This window comes from Ranitomeya variabilis, chromosome 1, assembly GCF_051348905.1.
Source record: "Ranitomeya variabilis isolate aRanVar5 chromosome 1, aRanVar5.hap1, whole genome shotgun sequence".
In the NCBI taxonomy this organism is placed as follows: Eukaryota; Metazoa; Chordata; class Amphibia; order Anura; family Dendrobatidae; genus Ranitomeya; species Ranitomeya variabilis.
The window spans coordinates 826,476,549-826,498,433 of record NC_135232.1 but is presented as its reverse complement, the minus strand read 5'-3'; the positions used below and the strand labels follow the sequence as shown (position 1 = coordinate 826,498,433).

General features: G+C 45.2%; 2 protein-coding genes across 3 annotated transcripts in view; one reads left to right on the top strand and one right to left on the bottom strand.

Annotated features, from left to right (window-relative positions):
* GTF2E2 (general transcription factor IIE subunit 2) overlaps nt 1–20,397 on the top strand; it is an 84,423-nt gene extending 64,026 nt beyond the window's left edge. The window contains exons 6-8 of one of the 2 annotated variants that reach the window (XM_077275290.1): nt 977–1,070; nt 5,599–5,714; nt 5,829–6,363. In XM_077275290.1, the coding sequence (XP_077131405.1) occupies nt 977–1,070; nt 5,599–5,714; nt 5,829–5,948 (330 nt within the window). In that variant the 3' untranslated portion in view covers nt 5,949–6,363. Of the gene's footprint in view, nt 1–976; nt 1,071–5,598; nt 5,715–5,828; nt 6,364–19,914 lie in introns of those variants that run through there. The other variant, XM_077275299.1, reaches the window with a different exon arrangement.
* The window catches only part of SMIM18 (small integral membrane protein 18), a 51,711-nt gene extending 31,265 nt beyond the window's left edge, over nt 1–20,446 (bottom strand). The window contains exon 1 of the mRNA XM_077275322.1: nt 20,425–20,446. The gene's annotated coding sequence lies outside the window, so the exon portion shown is untranslated. The remainder of the gene's footprint in view (nt 1–20,424) is intronic.
* Between the last annotated feature and the right edge of the window lie 1,439 nt (nt 20,447–21,885).

Here is a 21,885-nt window from a genome sequence, read left to right as displayed (position 1 = left end):
GACCGCTGAGTCCAGTGATTGACTGCAGCAGTTGGATGGATGTAAATCATGTCTCTGCTATTGGGAAATCAAGAAAAACCAACACGGACCAATGAGTCATTGGTGTTAGTGGTGAGAGATCTATTCCTCAAATTTTTTTTTTCGTGTGTTTGTTTTAATACATCTTATCGTGTGTGTGTGTGTGTGTGTGTATGTATATATATATATATATTTTATTTGGAGGAATAGATTTTTCACCACTCGAACACTAATGACTTATTGGTTCGTGTTGGTTTTTCTTGATTTCCCAATAGCAGAGACGTGATGTACATCCATCCAACTGCTGCAGTCAATCACTGTTCTCAGCAGTCACGTCATACATATTAGTATAAATACAGCTAGTTATCAGTTTCTTGTCCCTGCTCATGTGTAGGCATTGCAGTATCAATGGCTACAACCACTAGCAACTAGCTTTCACCTTATTAGTGGATGTAACCATGGATACCTAAGGTCCTGCAATGCCTGTACATGAGGAAAGAGACACAGCGAATCAGAAGAACTATACTACATTTCTAAATTCTATTATTCTTATGACAATTACTACATATTGGGATAGGATCTTGGAGATGGGAATACCCTTTAACATAACGGGTCCGTTATAAGAATCGGATGTGTGAATAGTTTTATTAAATTCTAAGGCTCCATATGCCATCTGTTCTGAAAATGAGAAGTCCTTCTGTGTGAATGTGCTCTGGGGAAGAGGCACAGAAGGGTTCTGTAGTGTCATTGTGTAAGGAGACATTAGTGTGAGGTTTGTACTACCTGACCTGTGGACCCATGACTCCAGGAAGGCTACGGCTACATCTAGACATTCTATAACACTTTTGGTCATTTGACATTATGTAGCTGAAACGCACAAACTCTAAAAAAGGCTTCCTGTGTAACGTGCGTGTGTGTGTGAGCCATGGTACAACTTCGTTCTGCTTCTTTCCTCTAGGCTTTGGGAGACCAAATTATCTTTGTGACCAGACCAGACAAGAAGAAAATCCTTTTCTACAACGACAAAAGCTGCCAGTTCACTGTAGATGAAGGTAAGAGCCCAGTGCCCTAATATCTGCCGGCTACGCTCTAGTACATGATGCTTTTTTTTTTTTAATAAATTTAAAGCACGCAGTGAGTGGCCTTGTCTGGCCGGATTAAAGGGGTTGTCCAGGCTCGGGACAAAGTCTGCAGTCAGTCCATAGCCTGCAGATTGCTGAATTGTGGCCCCATTTGCTGTCCCAATTTCCCGGTATTTCCGGTGCCAGTGGGCGATCCGGTTTCCTTTATGCTGGCTGGACTCATCTGGCTTCTCTCTTTTTCACTACTGTTGAGAGAAGAAAAATGTGTACAGTCAGCATGTGACCACAAGTATTCCAGTTGGATGCTCGTGCCTGGTATACCGGGGAATTGTGACAGCCTGCGCACCGCAGATTCCTGGGTGGTCCATGATAGCTTCCCTGGCATGTGGCCCCCATATCTGCAGGTTAATAGGTTCCCTTCTAAGTGAGCTTTGTTGAACAGGCCATTCTTGCACCAATGTGTGTGAAGGCAGACTACAGTGCTCGCTGACATACCAATATGATAAGAGACCCGGCGCCAACATCCCTGGAGTGGTGCCGGTGTGGGGGTTAGTATGTGGGGTTTGTATTTCGCCTGTATCCTTTAGCGTGTCTTTCCACCATGAGTTTTTGACACTGCAAATTTTCACAAAATGGGTGGGATTTATAGAAATGTCTCAGACCCACTGTGCTTTTTTGTCAATTTCTCTTGGTATGTTGAGTTTTAAGTGTGGATTTTCCCCATAGAATTGCATTAGATGTGGAAAATCCACAGGTAAAAAAAAAGCCCATTCATTTTTAGTGGCTGTAATCCGCACACGGCTGTAACAATACAGTTTTGTCAAAACCAAATGCTAGGAAGTATCAAAAACAAAGTGCTTTATTTACAGAATGACATACCAAAAAGAGGCAAAACCCGCAGCATCAAAAACACGTGAGAAAAATGCAAGTAACTTATTATTTCACCTAATCGGTCCAAAAATGGGGCAGAACATCTGCATCATCAAAACCTCCCCAACTAATCGACATGGGAACGTAGCCTTAAAGGGGATTCTGAGTCAGGATTCGGCATCTTGCAGGTGTCCTATATGCACACTGTTAGGATTCTGCTCCGATTCCTGGTTCAAGTGGTCGTCATGTGACTTCTGCAGGTTACCATTAATATGGAAAAATCTTACCTGCCTCTGGACCCGAAGCCAGAAAAATAATTTGACGTATGTAGGGCCTGCTGAACAATAGGATCAAATAGTGTTTTTTTTGTTTAAGGTAACCGGTCAGGTCCCCTGACATTTTTAGTCTACCTCTTTGTCCTTTTAGCCGTGTATTCGGCTATTCCAGTAAGACATGTGTTGCTTTATTGAACTGCATTTATTTGAGTGAAGTGGACTAGTGTACAGTAACCTGCTGTACGCTAATAAACCAGCATTAGCCTGGTGAGACCTTTACTCACTGAGCCTCATCCCACTCCAGTAGTTGCAGTGTGGCCCCTGGACATGGCTGACAGTCCCTGCACTCCTGGCGTCTTCAGTTTGTGCTCCTTCCATTATCGCTCTTCCCCTGAACTCGGACTCGCCTCAGTGAGTAAATGCCGCCCAGTACTTGTTCATTAGCATTACCAAGCTGCTCTGTATAAATTCTTTTCTGCTGAAAGGGAACCTGACATGTCCAAATGGTACCTGATCTGCAGGCAGGAGGAGCTGATCAGATTAATAGACATTTTGCCTTGTATTTTATTCATTGAAATCTCTGGTGTTTGTATGTATAGGAGTCCGGTGGGTGGTCCTACTAGTGATTGACAGTCTTCACTATGACTGTACATGCAGAGATAGCTGTCAATCACTAGTAGGACCTCCCGCTGGACTCCTGTGTATAGAAAACACCATGGATATCAATTAATAAAATACAAGATATACTCAATCATCGTTGTTACCTTTATTGATACTCCGAAGTGTACTGTGGTTAATGGGGAGTTATAGAGCCGAACCTGTGTGAGCGGAGTCTGGCTTATTGCTGCAGTCCCTTTTGTGCCAGCTAGGTGGCGGTCATCTGATGTGATTACTTGTCACTGGTGTGTTGGGGATGCTGCTTTATGTCTGTCCTGCTAATTGCTGGCATGCACGTTTGTGTTAATATTTAAGTGATGTAAATATGCAAATTGCCTCTTCTGACTTTATCCTAAGTCATATTGCACGACTCGTTAAAGGGTTGATTGTGACTTGTAGGATCGCTACTTCCAACAGGTGGCGCTATAGAGTTAAGTCCTCTTTTTCTCAGAAGAGGCAATTTGCATATTATATTTCCCAGAGGAGCATTGCACGGCGAATAAGCCTCCTTACCTTGACAAGCCAGCTGGTATGTCACTCTCCATAAGGAGAAACGTTACCCCTTAGACCTAAGTGATGTAAAGTTATTCAAGAGCAGATCTGTTGTATGAGCTGTTATTTTTTATTTCCTTAGCATGTATGATCCTGTTTTGTTTTTTTTATGTAGATGAATAAGTTGGGTAATTTTTTTTCTTTAATTTAAAAAAAAAATAAGAAATTTCAGTTGTGTCCACTGGGTGGCAGCAGTTAACATTCGGCCTCTGCAGTATAGTGCAATCAGCCAGGAATGTAAGGGACTGCTCAGAATAAGGCTGATTAGAGGCAGGAGTGTACATAGCTGATATGTACGGGACACTGCAACTTTTTAGAATTCTTAGTTTCCCAATGTCGTCTTCATGTCTCCGTATGAGAACATGCTTGGTTGCAGTGAATGGCTGATTCGCAGAATGCATAACTAATACTTTACTCAATGATTTCCTACAATTGCATCCACAGCAACCATTCTGTCCCAATAATGTGCCACAAGCCTAGCGGATGTGCTCACGTTGAGTGTTTGTAGATTTTTCTGCAGGAAAGATGCTGCTTGAATTCTGCACGCTTTTGTGTGTGTTTTTGATGCATCTTCCATTTTCTTTTTCCCATTCATTAAATTGGGTGACAAATGCTGGACCAGTTGGCCTGCTGCAGATTGGAAAAAAGGCTTTGAATGAAATCTGCAATAAAAAAAAAAACCCGCAGTGTATGTGTGAGATTTCAGAAATTGCATTCACTTTGCTGGTACTGTAAACGCTACTTGTTTTCTGTAAGAGAAAAATGCGGAAAAAACAGTGTGTGAACAAGCGCTGATCGGTGTAGATAAATCTGGATATAATGGAAGCTAATCCTCCGACAAGTCCATGTTGTCTTATGGTCCCTTTACACAGATGGACTGACGGCATTAAACACTCATCAGTGGGTAAATATTTACCCATCGGTGGTCATTTAATAGCCTGTTTCTATAGGCGGTCTTCTGTAACTGCTGCCCACTTGATGGTCTCTGAGGCTAGTTTCACACTAGCGTTAACTGCAATACGTCGCAAATGCGTCGTTTTTGCGAAACGCCGCATCCAGCAAAAGTTTTTGCTGGATACGTTGTTTCGTCATAGAGTAACATTAGCGACGCATTTGCGACGCATTTCCAAACGGTGAATGCGTTTGGCGGCGTTTGGGCGTATGGTAGCGGTCCGTCGGGAGAAAAAAACGTTACATGTAACGTTTTTTGCTCCCGACGGTCCGCTTTTTCCGACCGCGCATGCGCAGTCGGAACTCCGCCCCCACCTCCCCGCACTTCCCCGCACATCACAATGGGGCAGCGGATGCGTGGGAAATATGCATCCGCTGCCCCCGTTGTGCGGCGGAGACCACACTAGCGTCGGGAACGTCGGCCCGACGCGCAGCGACGGGTTGTTCCCGACGCTAGTGTGAAAGTAGCCTAATAGAACGCTCCGTGCACACTGGCGGCCATTGTTCTCGGCAGCACACCTCCTGTTTACACAGGACATGAATGGTGTAGCACAAAATATGAACTCGCCCCATAAAGGAGCGTTTGATCCTTCATTGGGTGATCAGCAGCCTGTTTACACCACTGAAAGATTACCGTGTTCTTAAGGCTTGTTTTACCATAATCTTTTAGTGTAAATCACGATTTGAATTAATGGCATGAGTTTTCATTCAGTTTACCGTGACCTCCAATGACCAGTCAGTCCTGTCTGCAGTAAGTGGTCCTCGTGTTGTGTTCTGCAGGCTGTGTGCTTGGTGGTCTGGGACCGAATGAATGGTTTTTGCTGATAAATGAAAGCAGCTTTTTGATTCCTATTGCTCATCTCCTAACCACGGTTATGAATACCAGGAATACCATATCCAAGCCGCGTCTGGCACTGTTCACTCTCCCTTTATTTCCGGACTGCAGCGTAACATTCACACTGTCAGCACTCATCGCCCACAATTCATGCAGGGCCATCTGTCTCCCCACCATAAATTCCAGCAGATACCAGATTATCCACAGCTCGGATCTAAGCCACCGCACGGTTATCAGTGATGGATTGTGGTGTTGTAGAACTATGTACAATATATGGAGCGTGAATATGCCGCCAACCACAGGTGATTCCTTTACCAGCATGGACTCGCGTGTGACATGGTGCTTTCTGTTTTCTTAGAATTTCAGAAGCTATGGAGGAGTGTCCCAGTAGACTCTATGGATGAGGAGAAGATCGAGGAGTACCTAAAGAGACAAGGCATCTCCTCTATGCAGGAATCCGGACCAAAGAAAGTTGTAAGTATTCGCTTGTGGGGTGAGCGACCCTTAATATGAATGTAGGCGTCATTTACCTGATATGCAGTTACCTACATACTGTGGCCGAATAATGAACTTCCCATTTGTGTTCAGATTCCAGTACAGAAGAGGAAAAAGGCAAATTCACGGAAGAGGCCGAGATTTAAGACTCACAATGACCACTTGGCGGGCGTCCTGAAGGACTACACAGATGTTACCCCCAGCAAACAATAGCATGGGGAGTAAGGATGTTTACAGAGGAGTGCGAGATTTACTTAGCTCTTGTTGCCTCCCGATCATTCAGACCTTGCAGCCAAGTGCTCCCTTCCCCCAGCTATTGGAGATCTGTCTTTTAGGATCTTGTTCCTTATTACAGGACTGATGACAGCTCCGTCCTAGGAGGCAGGATAAAACTGACTCGGAGCGCTCGTTGCTGTGATATTCATGTAGATACAGCGACAGCCTGGACTCTGAAGTTCTCTTTACTGTACATAGATTTTTGGAAATGTTTTTTGTTTGTTTTCTGTCTCCACTTATTGCTTAACATCCGCGTTCTAGACAATATTTTATATGAAGTATGCAATGTCTACTTGTCTTTTTGTGTTGTTTAAATAAAATTCATTTCATTTTTGGAGTGAAAATGCAACAATGCGTAACCTTATTCCATAAGAATAGTAGTTATATATGTGTGGAAGATGTAGGCTACATTTTAGATGCTGAAAATGTGGTGGATTCTGTATAAAAGAGATTGTCCTCAGAATTTGACGAGTTAGATGGCTTCAATCTTCTGAAACAATGCTGACCACTAGGGTTGAGCGACCTTGACCTTTTTAGGGTTGATTCATGTTTTGCGAAACCCGACTATTTGAAAAGACGAGTCGGGCGAAATCGGCCGATTACTGCGAAAAGTCGAGGATCGGCCGGAACACGAAACCCTATGCACGGCAATGGGGATTTCTCTCTCTCTCTCTCACTCACTCACTCACTCACTCTCTCTCTCCGTACCGCATGGCCGACCCCACACAGGGATCGGGTCGGGTTTCATGAGACGCCGACTTTGCCAAAAGTCGGCGACTTATGAAAATGAACGATCCGTTTAGCTCAACCCTACTGACCACCATTAGATTAGATCCTAACTCATGTGGCAAGGCTGGTTAATAGGGGAGTTGACTTTTAGGATTGCTTCCCACCAATAGGTGGCACTAGCGTTTGTCCTCTTCCTCTGTGAAGAGGCTATTTGCATATTTAAATTCCCAGAGGAACGTTGGATGGCCTATGTTTCCCTATGCCAACTCTGCACTCTCCGCTAGAAGAAACGTTATCATTTAGACCAGAGGCCTTTCTCTCAACCATCCAGTTCTCCTGCTTTGCACTGATGAGGGGCTAATGCTCTGAAACCTTCTGCAAATGAAGGTTCTGGTTCAGCTGTATATCCTAAGTCGTGTGCCAAGGATCTTGCGAAGAGTTGACATTGACTTTTAGGATTGATACTTAGACCAGGTGGTACTAGACTCCCTGCTGTTTAACATGGCACTGTTGTTGCTTTTTATCTCTCTATATCACAGTCCAAACTAAAAATAAGAAGCTAGAAATCTTACAATTTTCGCACTGGCCACTGGGGCTTAGACTCCTGCTTCTTGTTTGTTCACATATACATTAGCAGAAATATACAGACTCATTGGTAATGTTTTATTTTCCATATCACAATCTGTTTTGAAAATAGAAATTTTGCAAATATCACACTGGCCTCTGGGGAAACAACACCTGTACATAGGGTGGGCATACCTCCCAACTTTAGGGGAAGGGAAAGAGGGACAAAGTCAGCGGCGCGCGTAGCGCGCCGCGGCAAATTTTAGGCCACACCCATTTCACAACTAGCCACGCCCCAACCACACCCATTTAGCACTTCTGATCACAATGTTTCGTTAACAATAATTATGAACAAAAAAATATGGCCACACACGACGCTCCATACTGTACAATGGCCATTGGCCACATTATGCTCCATACTGTATAATGGCCCCACATGATGCTGCGTACAGTATACTTGCCCCACGTGATGGTCCATACAGTATAATGGCGCCACATGATGCTTTGTACAGTATAATGGCCCCACACGATGCTGGGTATAGTATAATGGCCACACAATGCTGGGTACAGTATAATGGCCCCACACAATGCTGGGTGCAGTATAATGGCGCCACATGATGCTTTGTACAGTATAATGGCCCCACACGATGCTGGGTATAGTATAATGGCCACACAATGCTGGGTACAGTATAATGGCCCCACACAATGCTGGGTGCAGTATAATGGCCACACATGGTTACCCCACCCCCATCATTGCCTTCTCCATCAGTACACACAAACACCTTTCACCGCGCTCCCTCGCAGCAGCCGGCAGCTTCCACTCCCACGGCGCTGAATGGTGTCATCCAGCTGCGCCGCTGACTGCTGTATCCAGCATTACAGCTCAGTCCCCATAGAATGTAATACAGCACAGCCCCATAGAATATAATGCTGCACAGCCCCCATAGAATGTAACGCAGGCAGGTGGCAGCCCCCATAGAATGTAACGCAGGCAGGTGGCAGCCCCCATAGAATGTAACGCAGGCAGGTGGCAGCCCCCATAGAATGTAAGGGGTGCTGCACCAGGTTGGTGGAGAATCCGATGGATGGGTACCAGGGGGAGAGTGGGAGCGGGGTGCGCGCACCATGGGGAGACAAAGTTTAGTTTGTCAGTCCTCCTATGCTGTCAGAGTCTCTGCTGTAACCGCAGCAGGGCAGCGCTGCATGGAGAGGGGGAGAGACACATACATTCACTTACAGTCTGGAGATCCGCTCGCTGCTCCCGCGGTCACACAGACACGGAGTGTCTCACAACTCTGCCCCCGTGCCAGAAACCAGTCCGGGTGCTGCCGCTCTGTCCTCAGAGTCCGCCCACGTCTATAGTTGAGGAGGAAGCCGGAGGCGGGCGGTGAGGCAACTCAAGGGGGCGTGGCTACAACGCAGTCCCAGGGAACGGAACGAACAGCGGGTACTAATCTGGCTCTCTCTACGTCCCGGAAGTGGGCGGGGCTTCACCGGCAGCCGCAAATTCGGGATTTTAAATGCCCGAAGCGGGACAGCGGGACCCCGGTGCCAAAGCGGGACTGTCACGCTGAAATCGGGACGGTTGGGAGGTATGAGGGTGGGGGGTCTGACCATTGCGGCTATGTTTTGTATTGACACGTCTAATAAGCATGAAGGGAAGTGGAGAAGGGGGAGCTATGACATCGCTTGTTGTGAATGGTGGACCCTGTGTTATCAGCCGTGAATAGATGTGTTATCTGTCAGAAGTCCTGCCTCTGATGATAAAGAAACTGCTGAAAACTCTTCTTGAAAGGACTAGAAATAGGATTCTAAGGCCACCTTCATACATTCAGTATTTGGTCCGAATTTTACCTCAGTATCTGTAAGCCAAAACCAGGAGTGGAACAATCAGCACTTATCATTACTTGGCTTACAAATACTGAGGTAAAATACTGACCAAATACTGAACCTGTCCTTAGGGCTCATTCAGATGTCCGTTCAAATTTGTCCAATCTCTGACTGCAATGAATGGACCACAGCTCTCTCCAAGCGTCACAGCTTCATAGATTTCTTTGGGGCTGCCACGCTCGTGTCAGCAGACCTGCTGCTAGTGGAACTTCTTTTTACCTCAAGTACTTGGAAAACAAAAACTTTATTTAAACAGTAGGTGATTCTCTGCTGCCACATTAGTGTCAGGCGGCATATCGCTCAGCGGGCTCAGACGTATCTGCAGCTGTACCTAGACCTGTGTGTAATCCATTATAGTGTAACATGCCATGGCCTACATCCGAACATTCCTGGCATTAGTGATCAGTCCATGTTTTCCTCATGGGAACACCTTGCTATGTTGAAATACAAACATCTGCTTATGTTTTCCCCCACGTGAAGAAAAATCCTAAAAATGCATCTTTGTGATGAAACCCTCAGTTGCCTGCATTTTAGTTTACCTCTCTGTATGTCTTCTATGTCATACAGTGACTCCTTTGGAGTGTAAACCATCTTCCCCCATGTCCTTCATTATATTTTTAAGCCATTACATTACAGCCCTGCCTGTTTATTATTGTCTTTACTGTAGGATTGAAACAGGAGACAATGTGAACAGCTCTCTAAATTGCCTTGTCAGAGAGTAGAGTTCTTGAACTCTAGTGCCACCAATTGGATGTAGCAATCTTAAAACTCAATATAAACCCTTACACCATGACTTGACTGATTTGGCTATACGAGAAGCTTATGACTGGGACCTAAGGGGTAACATTTCTCCTTGTGGAGCGTGACATGCCAGGGTAAAGAGACTTGTAGACCGTGCAATGATAATTTGTATCTTTATTTTCTTCCTGGTATGTCCGCTGGCTGGTACCCCAATCCCATCACCATCACCCAACTTTCCTGATCTTCCTCACCCTGCAATTTCTTCCTTGTATGTCCTCTGGCTGCTATGACTGTTTTTTCTGTTTGTTTTTTTTTTGTTTTTTTTCTTTCTTCCCTTCCCCTGCATGTTTTCTCATTTTAATTCCCTGATGCCAATACACAGTTTGGCTTTATCTTTCCATTTGGATCTATTTCCCCTTGCATTTTCCCTACTGACTTCTAATTAATCCCCTCCTGTGTCTGTGACCAGTCTTCCTGCTGCCCCTCCCTCCTGATCACACCTGGCCTATTTCATGAGCCCTTAGCCTGTTCTAAATTCAGAGTCACAGGTCTGTCTGGACCTTGGTCTGTCCTCTATAAGGATGTCGCTCAAAGGATAATAACAAATATTATAGCAGAAATATGCCAGAAATGAGCCAGAAGTGAACAGAAGGTAAGACTAACCACTGTTAATAACTGTACTAAATTTCATTCCCTTTCCGCCATACTTATTTTCATCATGCTGACATACGCTCTAACAGTTCTGGCTCCCTTAATCCTCACTCTCCTTCGCTATCCTCAAACTCCATCACCCCCTAACCAAGTAAGAATCTCGCCTTCCCTCCTGCCTCCCCACCTGACCTCCTCTGCTGACCTGCTCCTCAACCTCAGATCTCTCCTAATATCACACAAAGCAAGCCGCCCACTCTCCTTCTCCCACCTGCTCTGTCTCTCTGCTTCTCCTCACTGCTGGAGACATATCTCCCAATCCTGGACCCCCACAGCTCATACCTCCCATTACTACCCCCTCCTATCGCTCCCAACCCAATATAAACACCCGAAATCTTGCTCACCTCAAATCCGTGCCCATGACGCCCACCCCCCTGCACCCTCTCTCTGGATCACTATGGAATGCCCGCTCCATCTGCAATAAACGCCACGTGATTCACGACCTCTTTACCTCTCGAAATCTTTTCTTTCTGGGCATCACCGAAACATGGCTGACACCCTCTGACACAGCCTCCCCTGCTGCACTATGTTACGGTGGCCTCCACTTCACCCACACTCCTCGCCCTGGCAACAAACATGGTGGAGGAGTGGGTCTTCTCCTTTCTTCCAACTGTACCTTTAACCCAATCCCACCTCTACCCTCCCTTATACTCCCCTCTTTTGAAGTCCACTCTGTCCACATCTACTCCCCCTACAACCTCCAAATGGCCGTCATATACCGACCTCCAGGCCCGACCACTGCCTTTAATGACCAATTCTCCACCTGGCTCCTTCACTTTCTCTCTGCTGACATTCCCACCATCATCATGGGTGACTTTAATATCCCCATTGACACCCACCAGTCAGCAGCCTCCAAACTCCTGTCCCTTACTTCATCCTTTGGACTTACTCAGTGGTCCTCCTCAGCCACCCACACAGACGGACATACATTAGACCTGGTCTTCACCCGTTTATGCTCCCTATCTAACTTCACTACCTCCCCTCTCCCTCTATCTGACCACCATCTACTCACTTTCTCATCCCTGTCCTCTTCACCTGTCACCCACGTCCAGCACCATGCAGACCCACGCAGGAACCTCGCACACCTAGACACCCATACACTCTCTGACTCTATCCTACCACTGTCCTCTATATCCTCACGACACAGACACTGCCACTGCTTTCTACAATGCCACTCTTGCATCAGCTATTGACATGGTTGCCCCTTTCATGCATAGCAGAGCACGACGAACCAATAGACAACCCTGGCACAATAGCATCACTACAAAGCTTCGGCAAGTATCGAGATTTGCAGAACGGCGTTGGAAGAAAACGCACTCACAAGATGACTTCAGTGCACTCAAACAAGCAACACTGGCATTCAAATCAGCTCTCACCTCTGCAAAACAGGCCTACTTCACAGCCCTTGTATCTTCCTTATCCCACAACCCCAAACAGTTGTTCAACACTTTTAACTCCCTCCTCCGCCCACCACTGCCGCCTCTGAGTTCCCTAATCGTTGCCGAGGACTTTGCCACGCACTTCAAAAATAAGATAGACCAAACAAGGCAAGTCTTTTGTTGTCCAACCACCACAACCCCTTTCTGTGAGAGACCAATGCCCAAACCCCATAACTTCACTCTCCAAAATCTCTGAAGAGGAGCTTGCTCATCTTCTCTACAAATCACACCTCACCACTTGTGCACTTGACCCCATCCCACCTCCTCCCCAACCTCACCACCACACTAATCCCATCCCTAACCCATCTCTTCAACCTTTCACTAAATTCTGGTACCTTCCCCTCTGCCTTCAAACATGCCACAATCACACCTATCCTCAAAAAGCCATCCCTTGACCCAAGCGCTATGTCCAGCTATCGCCCCATATCATTGCTCCCATTTGCATCCAAACTCCTTGAGCAGCACGTCCATGCTGAACTTTCCTCTCACTTTGCATCTAACTCTCTTCGACAACCTACAATCTGGCTTCCGTCCCCACCATTCCACTGAGACTGCCCTAACCAAAATTACTAACGACTTATTTACAGCCAAAGCTAACATACAATTCTCTATACTCCTCCTCCTAGACCTGTCCTCTGCCTTCGACACAGTTGACCACTGCCTCCTACTACAGATCCTCTCTTCCTTTGGGGTCAAAGACATTGCCCTATCTTGGATCTCCTCATACCTTGCCAACCGCACATTTAGCGTTTCCTACTCCCATACTACCTCTTCATCTCGCCCCCTCTCTGTTGGTGTCCCTCAAGGCTCTGTCCTAGGACCCTTACTCTTCTCAATCTATACACTCGGCCTGGGACAACCCATAAGGTCCTATGGCTTCCAGTACCATCTATATGCCGATGACACTCAGATCTACCTCTCTGGCCCAGATGTCACCTCTCTGATCTCCAGAATCCCAGGGTGTCTATCAGCCATATCCTCCTTCTTCTCCTCTCGCTTCCTCAAGCTCAATGTGGACAAATCTGAACTAATTATCTTTCCTCCATCTCGCATATCTTCCCTACCTGATCTATCTATCAAAATAAATGAAATTACACTTTCCCCTGTGCCCAAAATACGCTGCCTCGGAGTAACCCTCGACTCTGCCCTGTCCTTCAAACCGCACATCCAAGCTCTCACCACCTCCTGTCGCCTCCAGCTCAAAAATATTTCCAGAATCCGTCCTTTCCTCAACCCACACTCTACCAAAATGCTCGTGCATGCCCTAATCATCTCCCACCTCGACTACTGCAACATACTCCTCTGTGGCCTACCTTCTAACACTCTCGCACCCCTCCAGTCCATCCTTAACTCTGCTGCCCGACTAATTAATCTCTCTCCTCGCTACACTCCTGCTTCCCCTCTTTGCAAATCCCTTCACTGGCTCCCAATTTCTCAGCGTATCCAGTTTAAACTACTAACACTGACCTACAAAGCCATCCATAATCTTTCTCCTCCGTATATTTCCACACTAATCTCTCAATATCTTCCCTCACGTAATCTCCGGTCCTCCCAAGACCTCCTTCTCTCCTCCACACTTATTCGCTCCTCATCCAATCGCCTCCAAGACTTCTCCCCAATATCCCCCATCCTCTGGAATTCAGTGCCCCAACACATCCGGTTATCCACTACTTTTGGATCCTTCAAAAGAAACCTGAAAACCCATCTCTTCAAAGAAGCTTCCAGCCTGTAAAGACCACACAGCCACCTCAACACCATTGGAGCTACTGCAACCCCCGACCTACTGTCTCCTTCCCCATAATCCTGTAGAATGTAAGCCCGCAAGGGAAGGGTCCTCGCCCCTCTGTACCAGTCAGTCATTGTTACAGTAAACAAAATTAAGTGATATTTGTATTTTGATGTAACCCCTTCTCATGTACAGCACCATGGAATTAATGGTGCTATATAAATAAATAATAATAATATTTAATTTCCCAAAGGAGCATTGCATGGCTTTTCAGTCTCTTTACCCTGATGTCACTCTGCACAAGAAGAAATGTTACCCTTTAGACCCCAGTCGGAGGCCTCTCATACAGCCAGATCACATCTCATGCTTTGCACTGAGGAGTGGCAACACCCCGAAACACGTGTCTGTAAATTTAAATTCTGGTTTGGCTTTTATCCATGAATAAGTCATGTGGCAAGGCTCAATAAAGGGTCGATATTGACTTTTAGGATTGCTACTTCCAATAGGTGGCGCTAGAGTTCAAGTCCTGTTCCTCTCTGAACAGACAATTTGCATATGCTAAGATAGACACAGAGACTTCAAAAATGGTATATGATAATAAATGTAGTCATCCCATAGTCCATGTAGATCTAAGAGGAGTTCAAAAGAGTAAAGTTCCCACATGAGAGCCATACAACAGACAATAAATACAATATGTAATTTTAACATCTGTTCTGGTTTCTGCTTACGGTACTTCCCTTCAAAATCAATAGATGTCCAGCAGCGCCATCAGCTTAGAATTGCAAGCAACCAGTGGGACCCAGGTAGACACATCCACTGCTCATAGAAGTCCAGCCAGAAGTAATGATCATAGAAAAATTGTGGCCTAAAAGTCATACCTTCAACATGAAAACCATGTCAAGTAACTCAACGCTGCATGAAAACATTACTGAGGGGCAGAAAAATGACAGCAGGTGCTCTCGACTAATGGGTCAAAACTGGAAATATTGTTCTCTAGCAGCAGGGAGTTTGTCTGCGTAAGGCAGGGGTGGGGAACCTTTTTCCAGCCAGGGGCCGTTTGGAAATTTCTACCATCATTCGGGGGCCACATAAAAATGATCACCTTGAAAATTACCCCGGTATATTTAGTCAAACAAATAATTACGGTAACTCACCCTTAATGTGACACCTGGAGCAGCTTCTCTTTGGTGCAGCTGTGATGTTAGGTGATGCTGATCATGTTGCTTCTTACAGTTGCTTTTCCAGGGGTGGCTCGAAGATCATAGGGGGGCACAAAGATCAAAGGAGGGCTCATAGCTGGGAGGCATGGAGATCACAGGGGCACATAGCTGAAGGGGACAGATCATGGGGCACAGATCACATGGGAGCACAAATATTGCAGGGGGCACAGGGATAATAATAAATAATATTTTTTTTATATACAGGTCCTTCTCAAAAAATTAGCATATAGTGTTAAATTTCATTATTTACCATAATGTAATGATTACAATTAAACTTTCATATATTATAGATTCATTATCCACCAACTGAAATTTGTCAGGTCTTTTATTGTTTTAATACTGATGATTTTGGCCTACAACTCCTGATAACCCAAAAACCTGTCTCAATAAATTAGCATATCAAGAAAAGGTTCTCTAAACGACCTATTTCCCTAATCTTCTGAATCAACTAATTAACTCTAAACACATGCAAAAGATACCTGAGGCTTTTAAAAACTCCCTGCCTGGTTCATTACTCAAAACCCCCATCATGGGTAAGACTAGCGACCTGACAGATGTCAAGAAGGCCATCATTGACACCCTCAAGCAAGAGGGTAAGACCCAGAAAGAAATTTCTCAACAAATAGGCTGTTCCCAGAGTGCTGTATCAAGGCACCTCAATGGTAAGTCTGTTGGAAGGAAACAATGTGGCAGAAAACGCTGTACAACGAGAAGAGGTGACCGGACCCTGAGGAAGATTGTGGAGAAGGACCGATTCCAGACCTTGGGGAACCTGAGGAAGCAGTGGACTGAGTCTGGTGTGGAAACATCCAGAGCCACCGTGCACAGGCGTGTGCAGGAAATGGGCTACAGGTGCCGCATTCCCCAGGTAAAGCCACTTTTGAACCATAAACAGCGGCAGAAGCTGTTGCTAAGTGGTCCCAAGTACTTTTTTCTGATGAAAGCAAATTTTGCATGTCATTCGGAAATCAAGGTGCCAGAGTCTGGAGGAAGACTGGGGAGAAGGAAATGCCAAGATGCCTGAAGTCCAGTGTCAAGTACCCACAGTCAGTGATGGTGTGGGGTGCCATGTCAGCTGCTGGTGTTGGTCCACTGTGTTTCATCAAGGGCAGGGTCAATGCAGCTAGCTATCAGGAGATTTTGGAGCACTTCATGCTTCCATCGGCTGAAATGCTTTATGGAGATGAAGATTTCATTTTTCAGCACGACCTGGCACCTGCTCACAGTGCCAAAACCACTGGTAAATGGTTTACTGACCATGGTATTACTGTGCTCAATTGGCCTGCCAACTCTCCTGACCTGAACCCCATAGAGAATCTGTGGGATATTGTGAAGAGAAAGTTGAGAGATGCAAGACCCAACACTCTGGATGAGCTTAAGGCCGCTATTGAAGCATCCTGGGCCTCCATAACATCTCAGCAGTGTCACAGGCTGATTGCCTCCATGCCACGCCGCATTGAAGCAGTCATTTCTGCCAAAGGATTCCCGACCAAGTATTGAGTGCATAACTGAACATTATTATTTGATGGTTTTTTTGTTTGTTATTAAAAAACACTTTTATTTGATTGGACGGGTGAAATATGCTAATTTATTGAGACAGGTTTTTTGGGTTATCAGGAGTTGTAGGCCAAAATCATCAGTATTAAAACAATAAAAGACCTGACAAATTTCAGTTGGTGGATAATGAATCTATAATATATGAAAGTTTAATTGTAATCATTACATTATGGTAAATAATGAAATTTAACACTATATGCTAATTTTTTGAGAAGGACCTGTATATAGCGCTAACATTCCGCAGCGCTCTACAGTTTGCACACATTATCATCACTGTCCCCAATGGGGCTCACAATCTAAATTCCCTATCAGTATGTCTTTGGAATGTGGGAGGAAACCGGAGTGCCCGGAGGAAACCCACGCAAACACGGAGAGAACATACAAACTCTTTGCAGATGTTGACCTTGGTGGTCCAAGGTTGTCCAGGACTCCAGCGCTGCTAACCACTGCGCCACTGTGCCGCCCCAGGGGGGCACAAAGCTGGGAGCCACAGATCACATAGATGCGCATAGCTGGGGGGCACAGATCACAGGGGGGCATAGATCACAGGGGGGCATATAGCTGGAGGGCACAGAAATCACAGGGCGAACAGAGATCACAGGGGGGTACATAGCGGGGGGCACAGATCACGGGGCATATAGCTGGAGGGGCAGAGAGATCACAGGGGGAACAGATGATGGGGACACAGATCAGGGGCATATAGCTGCAGGGAGGGCAGAGAGATCACAGGGGTAACATATCACTGAGGGGCACATAAATCACAGGTGGCACATAGCTGTGGTGACAGGGATCACAGGAGGGGCACATAGATGACATGGGCCACATAGCTGGGAGGCACAGAAATCACAGGGCTTATAGTTGGGGAACAAAAAGATCATATTGGGGCACAGATCACAGGGGGCACATAGCTGGGGGGTGCAGAGATGACATGGGGGCACATAGCTGAAAGGCACAGAGATCACAGAAGGCTTATAGTTGGGGGAGCAAAGAGATCATATTGGGGCACAGGGGGCACATAGCTGAGGGGCATATTGGGGCACATAGCAGAGGGGCACAGGGATCACAGGAGGGGCACAGAGATGACATGGGGCACATAGCTGGGAGGCACAGAGATCACAGGGGGCTTATAGTTGGGGGAGCAAAGAGATCATATTGGGGCACATAGCAGAGGGGGCACAGAGATCACAATGGGCACATAGATTAGCTGAGGGACAGAGATCACCTGCAGAGCTGCCAGCACAGAGATCGCCCTGGACTCTCTGGCTGCAGCAGCTCCACTCCTGGGACAGTAGGATGGGAGAGCATTTGGTGCAGGCCCTGCCCACCCATCACTAACCCCCGCCCACCCCAATGTCACCATTCATGTGCAGGGCAGGCAGCGTTCTGTGATGAACGCTGCGTGCCGTGCACTTGGACTTAAAGGGCCGGCAGGATGCGGCTGCTGCCCGGACATTGCGGACTTCGGGGATATTCCCGCTGGCTGCATAAAAAGCCACCGCGAGCTGGAGGTACCCTATCCCCGGCCTAAAGGCAAGAAAAGTGGTAGAATAATGAGTGTCTGCAGGCAACAGTGAAGCATGGAGGAGGTTTCCTGCAAGTTTTTTGGGCTGCATTTCTCACCATCAAGTCTGTGGGATTACATGAAGGAGCAAAAGAATTTGCACAGGCCTATATCCACAGATGTGTGGCTAGTTCTCCAAGATGTTTAGATCAACCTCCCTGCCGAGTTCTTTAAAAAAAAAAAAAAAACTGTGCAAGTGTATCTAGAAGAATTGATGTTGTTTTGAAGGCAAAGGGAGGTCACATCAAATACTGATTTTATTTACTTTTCTCTATTGTTCATTCACTTTCAATCTTATTTATAAACTGTTAACACTTCTATTTCAGAAAGCATTCTTATTTTGCAGCATTTCTTCCACACTTCCCTAAACCTTTTTCCTTGCACAGTATATATAGTGTACATAAGAGTAGAGTAAAAAAAGATTCACAGGACCCCGATCCAGTGGCCACTTCTGTCGTCCTTGGCCACTGGATGAACTGAACTGCCAGCATGGCCTAATAATCAGAATAGGTGCCTTAGATATACCTACTGTAGAATTGTTTGTTTTATACAAATGTAATTATATGGCGGCAGCTAAAGTTGGATAATCAGAATATTTATGAAGGATGCCTCAGTGGGATGATCCCCTAAGATTTAGCAATATCTAATGGTTTCCAACTTTGACGCAATTTTCTAGAATTCCTCCCTGTGCTGTTACTTAGAAACCCTAAAATGACACGGCCTATGAGGCATGTACATATTCAGTGGGAGTGAAAGTGCCTGATGGCTGAAAGAAACGTTTCCTATAATGCATGCTTAATATTTCTTATATATTTTATTCAGTTTGGTCTCCACCAGGACAGCTCTAGTTATCTGCTATACTACAGTGCTATATATATCACTATAGTCAGTAATTGAACATCCAAAAACTTTTTTTTTATCGTGTAACCCTTATATCATCAGTTAAAGGAATTGTTCCATGAACAAGGTCCATTCTAATAAATACTGAAATAATAAGTTCCATAATTGAGTTAAAAAAAAAACGTTCCTGTGCTGAGATAATGTTATAAATGAGCTCCTGTTATATACTACGGTATTTATTTGCTACTGTGGACCATGCAGCACTGCTCCAGTTCATGGATGGCACGTCCCACAGCTTCTGGTCAGGAGTAGGCATCATTGAATTATGAGTGACTATACAGACTAAACAGCAGGGGCTCACAGCTGCTGCCTACTGAGGTAACAGCTTTCACTGTTTTATCACAGGGGTGAGCGTTTCTGTCACATCTCCACCCCTCTCAGCTCATCAGAAATCAGTCAGATATATAAGGTCAGTGGCTGCTGAAACTCCTACCACTGACTTGATTTATCATGATCCCAGGGGGTTGAGAAAAAGTAGAAACACTCGCTCCTGTGATAAAACAGAACAGGGAAATGTGTTACCTCAGAAAGCAGCAACTGTGAGCCCCTGCTGTTTCGTCTGTATACTTATCATAGGTGACTTATGCTTTCTTCCTTGGCCAAGAGCTGTCTGCATGGTTGGACACAGCCTTTACACAGTGCATACCAGTGGCACATTTATAAGCTTATCTCAGCACAGGAACATCCAATTGTGGAGTTTATTTTTATTCCAAAATATATTAATTAAAATGTACTTTGTTGATGAGACAATCCTTTACACATATCAGTGAGCTAAGGTTTGATATAGACCTTTACCCTGGAGCTAATGCTATGTTGTAACTTCTATACCAAAATACTAAACATCTTTAATACATTTTTCTATTCTTAGATTACTGGATGTTTTTCAGCAGCAGCTGGGATTAAATCACTGACACACCATGTAATAAGGAGAAAATAAAAAATAAAGAAAAGGCCATGACATTACATGGGAAAGTGTCCTAGTATGAAACCTCCTCTTCAGAATGTGGGGATGATGTAGTGGGTGAAACTTGATCTCACTTTGGGAATCAATATGTAGTATTTTACAAATGGATTTATGAATTTGTACATTTAGGAACATGTCTCTGGGCAATAGTGCGCGATTAACAGAAAAAACCTTGTTGTTTTTTGTACATTTTACTAGGATTTTTGTTGAGATCTGCTTATAATAAATATGTGATGACTATGTAAGGTAATTCAGAAAGCCTCATATTGTGAGACATAATTTCAATATTTTTTCTGTAATGGCATCTTTTCTTATTAGATTTGTCCTGTACTTGCTTAAAGAACTTCTCCCATGATCTATTTTCCCACTTAAACCTGTGTAAATACTGTAGTGTCAGTGTGTCAATAAACTTACCTTCCGCGGTCTTCTGTGGTGTCCAACTCTGATCAATTTGTCCTCTGAGTGAAAGCAATTCGGACTATCCAGAATCTTTGTATGAGCCGGAAATATCTTTTACAAGGAAAGGCATGGTGCCTTGTTCTGAGACTCCATGGGCTTACATTGTAAAAGCCACTTCCGGGTCACGCAGAGAGTAGCGTGATCACAAGAGAGTCTGAAGAGCGGTAACGCCAACAGCATTGCGATTCCCTGGTGGCCGAGCCCTGTCATAGCAGGATAATGTGACCTGCCCCACTGCAACAATTTTTTTACAGGAATGGTATAAAAAAAAAAAAGATGTATAATTTTTTTTTTTTTTTTTTTTTTTTTTAATATGAATGATTTCTAAAAATTGGATCATGTATATTTATAACAGCAATATACAAAAGTGCATTTTTTTCCTCAGCCACTGAGGGCTGCCATTTTTTTTGTTACGGCAGGCACAGGCCATTAGAAAGTATTTTTGGTCTCCAATCCTATCTCCTATACTTTGTCTGCATTAGCTGTGAACTGTGCACACACCGGTCTTGCGCAGTTCACAGCTGTAGGTGGAGCCAGGTGTCATTTATTTGTAGCCCAGTGCTAAGAAACCTCCCATCCGGTCACCACTCACTGCTGGAAGAAGTCACTGCCGCTGCCCTGGTGCCCAGACCTGCTGTCAATGCTCACTGTGTGAGGGTGCAGTCAGTCGGCCATTTTGCACAGACGATGATCACATGGCAATGATCGGACTGGCCGGCGGCTCTTCTGACCCAAGCATGACAGCTGTATAGAAATAGATGTTGTCACGCTCAGGCCAGGAGAGTCAGTTGTCCGTGTTATGTGGCCATCTGACTGCGCCCTCACTGTTGCCCCTGCACCAGCTACTACCCTCTGTACATTGAAGTTGAACTTGCAGAGAGCAACAGCCTTCGACAAATCAAAATTTACTCAGGTTTGGTATTGCCGCAATCATACTGACCTGGAGAATCGTCACCAGCTCATTTTTACCATAAAATGAACGCCGCTCAAAACCAAAATGGAGGAATATCATTTAGTCATTATGGATCCTAGGTGTAACGTTTCTTCTTACGTAGTGTGACATGTCAAGCATGCCGAGATGAGGAAACTTTTAGGCTGCAATGCTCCTCATCTCAGCATGCTTGACATGTTGCTTTCCGTAAGGAGAAACGTTACACCTTGGTTCCCGGTCAGGCGCCTCTCACCTAGCCAAATCAGATCTCACACTTTGCACTGACGAGTGTCAGCACCCTGGAACACAGTGTCTGCAAATTGAGATTCTGGTTTTGGCTTTTATTCTAAGTCATGTGACAATGCTCGTTAGAGGGTCTGTATAGAGTTTTAGGATTGCTGCTTCCTATAGGTGGCACTAGCGTTCTAGTTCTCTTCCTCTCTGAAGAGACAATTTGCATTTATTCACTACATGTTTAATTCCAC